The 13,401-nt window shown below is 38.7% G+C and overlaps 1 protein-coding gene across 1 annotated transcript in view; it reads right to left on the minus strand.

Moving 5' to 3' along the window:
* The window catches only part of LOC127530004 (uncharacterized), a 437,517-nt gene that overhangs the window by 275,990 nt on the left and 148,126 nt on the right, over positions 1 to 13,401 (minus strand). Inside the window, exon 4 of the mRNA XM_051935553.1 lies at positions 12,042 to 12,112. Coding sequence (XP_051791513.1) covers positions 12,042 to 12,112 — 71 coding nt within the window. The remainder of the gene's footprint in view (positions 1 to 12,041; positions 12,113 to 13,401) is intronic.

The following is a 13,401-nucleotide window of genomic DNA, read 5'->3' on the forward strand; positions in this document are numbered from 1 at the left end:
GGGGCCTCATGTATAAACAGTGCGTACGCACAGAAATGTTGCGTACGAACTTTTCCATGCTCAAATCGCGATGTATAAAACCTAAACTTGGCGTAAAGCCACGCACATTTCCACGGTAACTCATACCTTGGCGTACGCAATTTCTCCGCTCGGTTTTGCAGACTGGCGGCACCCAGCGTCAAAGCAGTGCTACTGTTCCTGTGTGGTTACCCTTTCTTAGATCCACATCCACGGCGGCGGCTTTATCACATACACTGAAATTAACCGCATATCGTTCATAAATTTAATGCATCTGATTGTAATTAACCTGTAACAATATAATGGTCCACAGAATGGTCAAACTACTGTTCCTGTGTGCTCATCCTTTCTTTCTTAGCTCCATATTCCTGACATGGCTTTATAAATACACTGAAATTAACTGCATATTGTTTATTAGTGTAATGCATCTGATTGTAATTAACCTGTAGCAATATAATGGGCCAGGGAATAGCCATAGTATTCCAAATACCATAACTGCTTTAGCGTTGTTACGCTCACTGCATCTTGTTCTTCTTTTTGCTGCTCCTATTAAGGGTTGCCACTGCGGATCATCTTTTTCCATATTACTCTCACTGCACCACTCGGAGTATTTATATCACTGTATCTGAGTGTGAATCACAGCAGCAGCTGATCGGAAAGAGAATTATCGGTATACAGTTTCAAGTACACACTACCTCAACCACGGCAAAAAGCGTCAAAGCCTTTCCTGTACGGACCTCGCGTTTCAGAAACAGTTTCATCCCAAGAACTATAAACGCACTCAATTAGTCCATCAAGTGCTCCTTGTAGAACTGTTTGTACTTATAAGTACAATCACCTCACTGTAAACTTGCACTACAGTTATAATATTGCACAACCTGCGCTACTTTATAAAGCGCGTATGATGACAATATCATTTTTAAGATGAAATGCAGCAAAATATGTTGCTTATAGTATACAGATAAAACTTTAACTTCATTTAAATAATCTGTATTGTTAATAATTAAACATGTGAGGACACGGTGCCGCAGCGTATAGCTAGTTCAAGGATAGCTCCTGCCTTGCGCTGTATTCTTGCTGGTGCTGACGCGACACTGGAAGGATAGACAAATAGAATAATGAAACATGTACTACGAAGATATTTCAATGTTCCTTAAAAGTTTTGAAGAATCGGCATTCTAAGCTTACAAATGGCTTAACGTCTATTACAGAGCTGATTGTGTGGCGATTGGAGAAAGAAAAGTATGGACAGGAATTGGAGGTTAGTACGTTTGAAAGAGACAGTACTTCTGTAATAAAGTATTTCATCGAAGGTCGCACATGGTGCAGCAAGCCTCTTGCGTGAGATATGAACAATCACTGCGCCACCGTGTTCCCATGTTTAATAACATGCTTTGATTTCTATCATCATGAAAATGATATCACGTATACATCTCAGTATTTTAATTATTCAGAGAGCTGTAATATCTCGAATGTAATGCATTCTGTGTCCTGTCGGAGAAAGAACGGAAGCACGTAGTGATTCACACACATAGAGCACATAGAAGATCAAATACAGAACAAAGCATTTAACATGCTACTTGAGAAACTAGTAAATTAAACGCTTTTAAGATGAAGTTTATGATGTTCTACTTTAATGGCAAAATAAACTACGTGATTAAAGTGGAAATTTCGAGATTAAAGTTGACATTTCGTGCTTTTTTCTCACTGTGTGCCTATGTTTTTTGTTTGTACCCTAATAAGCTTTCATATGACACTCAGACGGTGGGCTACGACTTGCCTTTTCACGGCGATTTTGATATGTGATTTCTTTTTTATTTCGGGCACTGTGCGACTTTAACTCATACCTTGGCGTACCTTGGCGTACGCAATTTCTCCGCTCGGTTTTGCAGACTGGCGGCACCCAGCGTCAAAGCAGTGCTACTGTTCCTGTGTGGTTACCCTTTCTTAGATCCACATCCACGGCGGCGGCTTTATCAAATACACTGAAATTAACCGCATATCGTTCATAAATTTAATGCATCTGATTGTAATTAACCTGTAACAATATAATGGTCCACAGAATGGTCGACTTTGTGAATTTGATCTTTCGAGTTTTTCCGACACTCTGTCACTCGATCAACTTTCTTTTGTTGATTATACCACTGTTTAAACCAACAAATAGTACGTTTTTCCTTTGCCTCCACTTGGTATTCACTGAAATTCTTATATTTTCCCCTGTGCTTTTCCCATTGTCTTTTCACAGAAGGCTATTTATATTGATTTGCATATTCAAAGAGGCGTAATTCTGGGAGGAGTTGGGGCGGGACAGAAGGCGCGTGCACGTGCGTTACTTTTCACGCTGATCGGGATTTATGTAGTGGAAGAACGTGAAAGTATGCGTGCGCACAGATTCCTGCATCTGGATTTTTCTGTGCATACGCACAATCCCGCTTTTGTGCTTACGCCATGTTATAGTGTGAGTTCTACGCACGGCGTTATACATGAGGCCCCAGGAGTGGTAAAGTATAGGTAGTCGTGTTGGTAGAAACCTTACGGTGCCAACACAAGCTGGGCAACTGCTTTTTTCTTTTTAATTGCTCTTGGAACTGTACTTGCTTTTTTTGCAGGTGAGTCTTGTTTGCTCCAGTTCTCAGAGGGTAAATTACACTTACATAGGAGATAGACAGAGATGGCAGACTTAACTGGGTTGGCCAAAATCACACTTAGACTGATACAAGCTAGACACCACCAGAGGCTAGCACAGGAAAGCTTTAAAACCAAAAACTATCCACATTACATCCAAAAATGTATTGACCTGATAAATCACAGCTTAAACCCAGTTTTTCCGAGTTCTGCAATGGTAGAACTGATACAAAATAACAACACGGCTTGGGCTTGACACACACTAACTATTCTGATCTCCCATTACCAAATGGAACAAGAAAAGTTGCAAATAGAATTAAAAAATGCAATCCTGGAGAACTTCACCAACTGGGAAGATCTCCTTACTGTAGCCACTAATTGGGCAGTAAAAAAGCTTGGCACTAAACTCAAGGAGGAAACAGTTTTAGATACAATAACATCCTTAATAACATCTCCACTCAATTTTAACATACCAGACTTGGTGGTGGCTGGAAATGGTGCGGGACAAAGGATGCCAAGAAAACCCATACAGCTCGAGTCATCCCGGAAGTCTTATACCATTCCAGACACTACTGAAACTCCTACATCCAATACAACAACAGTGTTGAGGACGGGGTCGTGTGATGGAAACTGTCTAATGGAGAGTCCAAAGCTAGTCACAGCGAGGCATCCCCAAGAACAGCATCCAGATCCTGACACCATTCCTCATGATGGGAAGCCAGGATTGGAACCAGACGGTGGACCAGGGGTGTTCAACAGGCCCATTCATGCTGAACACCCATGGGAGCCCCAACCGAGTGCGAAAATGGTTCTGCCTACTGTACACTCTAGGACCACAATTCATACACACCTGGGAGAAGTGTGGGAACCAGAAAAGGAACCAAAGTCTGATAACAGGCACAGTCAGGCAGATCATTCTTTAGTGCCCGGACTGGGACCTGGCATCATCTCAGATAACACCACGCGCAAGGAGAAAAGAACAATGACAAACCTGGCCGAAGTACACATCCCAAGGGCCAAAAAGCCATGTGTGTACAGAAACCAACTGAGTCCCAGTCTCCTACATGCTAACCCAACAACAAATCCTAGTCTTAACCTGCATAAATGGAGCCACCTCATGTCACTCAGGGAGTCGGGAGGAAGAGGACACATTTTGCTTAGTGGAGTTATGGAAGGTCTAAAGGAAAAGTGAAGCATTGTGTTTGAATTGTGGCAAAGAAGGAATTTATATTAGGTTGATTTTTAATCTGAGACTGCTGTTGGGCAATTGTGTCTGAGGTTACATCTTGCCTGAAGAAGGGGCCTGAGTTGCCTCGAAAGCTTGCATATTGTAATCCTTTTAGTTAGCCAATAAAAGGTGTCATTTTGCTTGGCTTTTCTCTATATACATAGATAGATATAGACAGATATGTATATTGTGATGCATGAGTCACTGTCGTGCACCTGAGAGAAGACACCGAGTCCAAAGGCTTCAAGAAAACTAACTTTATTCCAATGAAAACAGGAACAGTTGGGGTAATTTTCAAATGGGAGGTACCACTTCAGTACACAAAGACATAACAAAGAAGCAGTGGTGGGGCCAGGACAGTGTCTGGGTTAGACTGTTCCCCACATCAACCATCAAACAACAGACCCATTAAACAGCATGGCTGTGAACTTGCCATTTCCCACGGTGGTGCCGCAACCCTGCAGTTACCTCACGACAGACAGGCAATCCTCAACAGAAGTGTCAACCGTGTTTTGGCATGTAACTCAGTTGGGTTGGGTCTCAAAAATCTCACTATATACAGTATATTCTTCAGGGAACAACTAATAGGTTACAACCTACAGATGTTCCGCAGCAATTAAAGTAAATTGAACCTTGCACACAATTTGCACAGGTGTCCCAACTTCTGTTGATTACTTAAAAACCCTCTGTTTTAAATCAGACTTAGAACAGACTACACCCTCAGAGGTTTACTGCTTACTTTTTTTTTCCAGTTTAGGTAATTCATTGAGGTGTTCTAAAACTTTTGACTACAGTGTGTGTGCGTGGGTGTGTGTGTGTGTATATATATAAAATGTAAGACTTAACTATAAATTTAAACTGTAAGATTACATGCTACCCTAAAAGTCATAATTTTAAGGTAAGTACCCAAGAGTTCCCATTATGGACACAGGCGACTTTAATTTAGATGGATAGGTAGCCTCGAAGCTGTTAAGGACATCTGCCTATTTACTTATGAAAAAAGTACTTGAGGATTACTTGAGGGAATCAGAGGGAGGTATGCCTGGACAACCCCAGGATTTTTCTAATGATGTTCCTCACTTGCAAATGAATTAGCAGGATGGTCTCAGAAGTAATTCCTTACTAAGTTTTAAAGACCACTCCATTCCAAGGTCCCACTGCACTTGATGCCCGAAGTCGAGTTTAGGCAAAAGTTTGAGTGGCAGGGAGTTAAAGTGACATGAGAAAGAAAGAAGGAGAGGAGAACCCCCAATAGAATCTGCAGTATTTTTGTGCCTTTGTTTTTTATCTTTAGTTCACATTCTCCCTTTAGATCATTCCACTTCTTTGTACTTTGGTTGAATAAAGTCATCCTTTTGATATGTAGGCACTTGTTATACTAGGCAAAAGTAGCACAGAGGTGTCCATCTCATAATATATATTCACAAACACAAGAGAATTTCTTTCACTTCTCATCAACAGAAACATGATGTAATTTTTGTATTATTTTTTTTAATTATAGGCCATTGTACTTTTTTTTTACAATACACTGAAATGGTAAGATGTGCTAGATAGTTGAACACATGTTCCTTTGGTAATGCAGTAGAAATGGATTTTCCACATTTGTAATACCACCTGGGGACAGCTTCTAGCTGTGTTTTTTCATGCATGCACAACATGCCTAGCCAGGAGTGCGGTGGAAGGAACCCCATTATTGTTACATTGACAACGGCAGGCAACCAAATGCAAAGAGCCTTTGAATCACTGCCCTGGAATTTCACTAATTGTCGACATTTGGTTCCAATTTAACCTTTTGACTGTGGAGAATTTGACGAACTGATTTCATGTAGTTACAACCTTTTATTTGAAGGGAGAGGAAAACAAAACCTCTGCATGATGTCAGAAGCCTTTTTTAGTATCAAATGATGCTTTGGAAAGTATATTGATACATACTCATTAGAGTAAATATGTTTAATGTGTTCAGCATCTTTAATATCTTTATTTTAGGGTTATTTAGTTTTCTTTTTAAATAAGCAATGGCATTTACCTCACCTCGTAATGGTTTCTGTTGGACCGAATAATGCTTTTTCCGAATGTATTTGAAACCTTTTAATTGAAATCATTTTCATTACACTGAAATACTTTCCATGGTAACTTTCAAGAATAAACCAAAAGGAAAGTTTATAGTAACCAAACTCTAAAAGAGATGATTGTAATTTTATTGCAGTGGTGTTGGGAGCTGTTATGGTTTCCAGGGTTGGGAGCCGTTAAGGTTTTTAGAGTTGCCTTTTACATTAGCTTCTATGGGAAGGCATATGGGTTTCAGTAATTAAGAACTCATGGCTTAGTTTCTGCATATAAAGCAAAGAAGCAAAAAAAAAAAAGATATTTTCTTGTAAATGTTACAAATATTTATCATTACAGATAGATAGATAGATAGATAGATAGATAGATAGATAGATAGATAGATAGATAGATAGATAGATAGATAGATAGATAGATAGATAGATAGATAGATAGATAGATAGATAGATAGATAGATAGATTGTACCAGGTGTAATGTCTTTAAGATTCACACTGCTGCAAGAATGGTGATTTATTTATTTTTTCAGTGTGGAACTCAGGACTGCACACATCCTTAGCCCAACTCGCACCATTCACATATCAAACTGAATATATTAAACAAAAAAAAGAAGGTCAAATCTAACTAAACAATAAACTAAAACACATTCCTTCCTCACAACTGATTGGCAATCTCAAAATAAGACAATAAAACAGCAACAACAAACATGATAAACACCTAAAAATAAACATTAACAACAAAGTCCACAACTCAGTCCAAATGCAGCAGCAACATATGATGTGGAATGAAAAAGGAAAAATGACAATCCAGGGAACACCTTGTGTAATTAATGTATAAACAGTTCTACTGGTATTCCTGATGCAGTGTGGGGTGGTGAGAGTTCGGGAGAGCTCCCTTTGACGAAGCACGATGATAAATCTGACACACTACTCACACGACAGGCAGGTACAATCAGGGCCAAAGCAGGGACTGCCAGGAGTAGAAGTTCTTCAATCACATAGTGCTGCTACAGTTAGATAGATAGATAGATAGATAGATAGATAGATAGATAGATAGATAGATAGATAGATAGATAGATAGATAGATAGATAATAATATATTATCTATTAATTTCCAGGTGGAAATTAATATTATTATATTATAACATAAAACAAATACACACCATATTAAAGAAAAAAAATCTGACTGGTTAAAGATAAAAAACAGCAGTCCCAGTCCAAGTGAGACATTATTTAGATGTATTGTTGTTGGCACAAAGGGGCCCCAGTAGCATTACTCTACATTTCTACTATCTCCTAGGGGTTGAGAGTGTGTCCAATGACACAGCCTACCTTTTTAAATAGTTTGATGATTCAGTGGGCCTCTCTTGAAGTAATATTACTGGCTCAGCACACCACAGCATAGAATATTGCAATGGCATCACAAAGCTGTAAAACCTGTAAAGTATGTCAGCCCTGTGTTCTTTTGCTCTCCTCAAAAGTACATTTGACATCATTTCTAGAGAATCGCACATCTGCAGTCTTGAATTTATAATATACACTGATCAGCCACAATAGCAAAACCACTGACAGGGGAAATTAATAACATTGATTATCTTTTTACAATGGCTCCTGTCAAGGGGTGGAATGTATTAAGCAGTAAGGGAATAGTCATTTCCTGAAGGTGATGTGTTGGAAGCAGGAAAAATAGGGAAGTGTAAGGATCTGAACAACTTTGACAAGTGACAAATTGTGATGGCTAAATGGCTGGATAAGAGCATCTACAAAATGGCAGGCCTTGTGATGTGTTCCCAATATGCAGTGATTAGTACCTACCAGAGTAGTCTAGGAAAGGACAACCAGTGGACTGGTGACAGGGTTATGGGTGCCCTAGACTCATTGATGCAAGTGGGAAGCAAAGGCTAGCCCATCTGGTCCACAGAAGAGCTGCTTTAGCACAAATTGCTTAAAAAAGTAATGCTGGCCATGAGAGTAAGGTGTCAGAACACACAGTGCACCACAGTCTGCTGATCAGTGTGCCCATGCTGACCCCCCCCCCCCACTGCCAAAAGAGCCTACAATGGGCACATAAGCATCAGAGCTAGAAAGAACATGGAAGCAATGGAAGAAGACATCCTGATGTGATGAATCACATTTTGAAAAGATCATGTGGATGGCTAAGTGCACATGCTTTGTTTACTTAGGGAAGAGATGACAGCAGAATGCACTACACAAAAAAAAGGCAAGCCAGTGTAAGCAGTGTGATTCTCTGGGCAATGTTGTGCTGGGAAAGCTTCAGTCCTGGCATCCATGTGATTGTTACTTTGACATGTACCACCTACCTAAAAATGGTTGTAGATCACTTAAACCCTTCATGGTAACAGCATTCCCTGATGGTAGTGGCATCTTTCTGCAGGATAATGCGCTCTGCCACGTTACAAAAATTGTTCAGCAATGATTTTAGAAACATGACAAAGAGTTCAAAATGTTGACTTGGCCTACAAATTCTCCAGATCTCAGTCTGATTGAGCATCTGAGGGATGTGCTGGAAAAAAAGTCTGATCCATGGAGTCCCCACCTCGTAACTTACAGGAGTTAAAAGATCTACTGATAATGTCTTGATACCACATACCACCGGACAGTTGAAGAGATCTTGTGGAGCCCATACGTCAATGGGTCAGAGCTGCTTTTGGCAATGCAAGAGAGTCCTATACAATATTAGACAGTGGCTGATCTGTGTATATTAAACAGCACTAATCATCCTCAGACTTTTCAGTTATGCAACATTTCAGTATATTAAGGTTAAATCTGTGACATTTTTTTGCGGATGTCATTTATGTATCTTTAGTCCCTCTACAGTACTCAATGTAAAGCTATACAGAGGACAAGCCAGCTCTTCTAACTACCTATACTGCACAGAGGTAACCTGCTGAGAACATAAGCAGAAGAAAGGCTAGAACTGGAAATGGGAATGTGAAAATTCTATGCTGTACGTTATGAGTAATGTTTTACAAATGAGCAGAAGTCATTAGTTGAAAACTTTATGTTTTGGGTTAATAGGGTTAATGTTCCCAATACCCTGCTACACAGTAACGGAGTTCAAACACCAGTCCTGGGTATAATTTGTGCTCTCTCATGGTTGGTTTCTGCAGTTTCCTCCAACATCCCAAAGGCATATATGTTAGTGTAATAATATAATTTTTGGTTTTCGGACCTGCAGTTCACATTCCTATGATCTGGTTTTTATTTTGATCTAGTTCTGAAAAGTTGATTTTGCCTAATGTCTTGTTACTATATACACAATGCTGTTGGAAGCTTCAGTTGACCTTTTTTGTTGCAATAATGATATTTTGGTGGTGACATTATACATATGTAACAGCTTTAGGATTCACAAATCCTCGATGGATAAAACAACATTCGTTTTGGTGTACTTAGCTTATTTTCAGGTAGGCCCCAATGCTAGGGTGATTTTTGGTTTTCTGACTTTTCTTATGTCCTTGACTTTTAAATTTTGTCCTGTTTCTTGGGTTGTGAATTCTTGGTTCATTTTGACTTTGGTCATTTGCTACTCTCAATAATCCTTGGACAATTTGTTTTTCACTTAACAGTTAGATAAATGGTACTGATTGGTGTGGTTGCCGTGTGGTTGTGTGAATGTATTCTGCGATGAAGTAATACTCTATCCAGGGTAATGATAAAGTCAGTGACACAAAAGAAATTGAAGTTCCCACAAAACTTTGGAGTTTCAATTCATAAAAAAAATCAAGGAACTGTGATGTTTCAGCATAATCCACAAATTTGACTCAGGAATAAAGAAGCATAATTCCTATCTCTGAGCACGTTCATGCACTAATTATATACAGTATGTGTCTGCCCATCATTTACTGTTTAAATAAAATGTTCTGGTTGAAAAAAGAGTGTAATTTCCTGTAATATAATGGATGGATGGATGTAAACATTTTTTGAGCTGTGTGTTGTTGTCTTTCTGATGATCTCGGTAATTGTAATTCTCATGATATCCCATAGTCATAAACATTACTCAGTACATTTCTCTGCTGTGCTTGCAGCATTCGTCTCCAGTGCCTCATCTGTAGAAATCAAGAAACTGGGCTAACAACAAGGGATGGGCTCTCCAACTAGTGATTATTTCCTACAAAGAACACACAGTAATGGGTACAATGGTGGGTTTTGGTTCATGTTTGTATGGAAAATAACCAGCATGCCATACTTAGAGCCATAAAATATCATTAATTTTATTGATTTGCTTCTACTTACTACACAGCTGTAGGAAACACAGGTAAACGCAGAAGTGTAAACAAGGCTTTAGAAAGCAACATTTCTTGCTTTCCACCATAAAAACATTATATTTTTTCAGAGTTTCACATTTTGCAATTGTGAAATTGCATGCAAAACAGATTTTAGAATCAGTTTCTTGAACTGCACAAAACTAAACTTCACTCATTGCTAAACAATCATTTGTATGCTATTTTTGCACTCACTGCTAAAACAAATGCATTATTTTTTTAAACATAAAATCAGTCATCAATGCATAAGTATTCACATACAAATTCAAAGAGTCTTACCGTAAACCATGTTTAATACCAACCGTTGTGTATTTTTGGACTGTACACATCAGCTTTACATACAGCATGTCTTTCATTTGTGGGAATACCATTGATGCATTTCCTTTTGCTACATTATTTTTCTTATGCTGCCCTACTTCACAACATCCAGGTGGAATTCCATTTATTTTATCCATGTTAGAATTTGCATGTTTTATCTATAATCTATCTGGCAGACCAATTCTTTTAGCCAAAAATCTAAAAACCAGGCCAACTTTATATTGAAATATCTCATCAATGGGTCTCCCAAACTGTTTTTTTTTTCTTTCATTACTACATAGAAGCATCAGCATTTCTAAGTAATTTTCTAATTCTTCACAATTATGAAAATATGAATATTGTAATCTGTAATGGCCCACGCTGTTATGTTGTACTTGAGGTTAGTTAAGTTACATCATGAATCATCCCTATTAAAAATTTGAAAAAGTGAAAATATTAAGATAAGTTCTATTATTGTTCTGCTCTTCTGCTATTTTGGGCAAATGTTTTAAGATTGAATAAGCCATTTATTCTCTGAATGCAAAGAGGCAGTTGTGGGGGAGTATACAAAAGTACACATTTCTATTGGGATGTGGTTCAAATGAGTGGGTTCCCAAGACTTGTCACCATCCTGTGAATGTGATTAGCAGGCCATGTGCTTAGGCTACCAGAAAGCCATAACCTAAGGACCACTATAAACTGACACCTAGGACTGGCAAAAGAAAGTAAGGGCGCCTCTTTAAGATCTGGCAGGCAACCAGCTGAAAGGATTTCCACACCACCAACATCGACTGGGAAGAAGCACCAATCATTGTGACTGATCAAACTCATTGGAGACAACTTGCTGCCCAATGCGCCATACAGCACAGGAGGAACTAAGCTAAGCTAAAGCCTGCTTGATAACTGGTGAGCTGTAACCTGGTACTAAAGGTCCTATATTGTGTCAGATCACTAGTGGGCAACAACCTCTTTCTTCTGATATACTCAAAGCTCCTACTGAGACTTCTGGGAAATGGAGCCTATTTTGAAACATGAGTGTCCCAGAATTGGTCACCGTTAAGCTGGAGTGGTTCTGGAAGTTCAGGCTCTCCAGCACTTTGGTGAGCTTGCCACTGGGAGAAAAACAGAGGAAAGGCCACACCTTGGGAGGAGGAAAATTACATCAGTATATTGTGGAAGAGGAAGAAAAGGAGGTAGAAAGCAGAGAAAAAATTATATACTTGGGTAGATAGAACTGGAAAGTATGGGTAGGCCCAGAGGCTTTCTTGCTTTTTGTTCTTGCTTTCTTTATATTATATTCACTTCTTGCATTATAACATCTCTTGTGTGCCTAACTTTGTTAATAAATTTCCTTCATATTACTTACATGCACTGTGATGGTATCTTTCTGAGTATGGGGTGTGCTTAACAACAATTAAACATTCCTAGACTTCGAAATGTGAATGGACTGCTGTTAGAGCAAGTTCAGGTTTAAGAAGGGTAGATTCTACTGTATATATTGCATTGTCATTTGTTTTTCTGTATTTTACCTTGTTGACAGTTGCAGTGGTTGGAGAATTAGAAAGGGGTTCTTGACAGGTCTTCAGAGGTGGAAGTCTCACTAAAAAAACAAGAAAGAAAAATGATATCAGACAATTTAAATCATTTAAACAATGGCTCCCTATGACTTTAAATAAGTGGGTTAGAAAATTGATGGATTAACTTTCAGTACACAGCAGGGCATTCTCAAAGTGTGGTTTATATACTCATTGTATAAGTCAGGTTCCCACACAATGTACAGTATGTGAGAAATCATTTGTAACAGCAGATTGTCCAATCTTTTCCATTACACAGTTCATTATTCCTTCAGTAATATTGAGGGTTCTTGTGATGCCTGTAGCTTGGCATCTTCTTACACCTGGGATATTATGAAACTGAGGATGGACTAGTACAATGAGGACACATAATAACAACGTAGGTGCCTAAGTGCATAATGTGCTTTATTCAACAAACAAATCAACAGAGTTTAATAAATAGTGCAGTGCAGTCAAATAAATAATGAAATAAATAATTCTGTAAAACAAGTGATCTTCTGTGGGATTTTAAAATCAATAAATAAATACAACATGGATTAAGAATCAAGTATAAAACCAAAGAGATAAAATCAGGTTCCTTTTCTATTCCCTGACCCTTTTCTTCTTGCGTTTGCCCCATTCACCCATTGGGCCTACACACCAGGGCTGAGATGTCATCTTTAAAACAGCTTTTGTCCCAGTCTCTTTCTGCTCTCAATTCTTTCTTGGCGTGCTTTTCTTTTTTCCCTCTATGTCCTACTCAGGCTCCTTTATGCTCTCTGGGTGCAGATGCTTTCACTAATGACACATGGATTGTCAATGAGCTGATCGTGTTTGCAGTGTAAGTGTAAGCCATTTTATAACAAGATTAACAGCACTTCATATATAGTCAGGGTAGCTCCAATAAATAGTTCAATGTACTGTAGTTCTGATATCCGATATGATTTTCCAAGTGCCATTTTATTCACCTATTTGTTTCATTAAGTTAGCTATTCATGGTCACAATGTCTGGCAGGACCAGACGTAATTCAGGAGCCAACATTACTATTTGTATATCAGGTGCTAATCCACTGCAGGACACACAGATGTTAGACTGTGGTGGACTCAAAATTGGAACCAACCCTAAAAAACTCTGGAGATGCAAACTATTCTAACACTCACCATTTGGCAAATAAAAGAACAATAGAATACTCAGAGAAAACATACTGTCACAAGAACGACAAAATGACATCAAAAAAGGTTTGGGGCAGCCATCCATATAATATGCCCTGGCTGCAAATGGGTAAATTTTTGTGAGATGTTCACAAGTCAGAGTCCAAAATAGAACTGATGTTGG

This window comes from Erpetoichthys calabaricus, chromosome 13 (genome assembly GCF_900747795.2).
Source record: "Erpetoichthys calabaricus chromosome 13, fErpCal1.3, whole genome shotgun sequence".
NCBI classification, from domain to species: domain Eukaryota; kingdom Metazoa; phylum Chordata; class Cladistia; order Polypteriformes; family Polypteridae; genus Erpetoichthys; species Erpetoichthys calabaricus.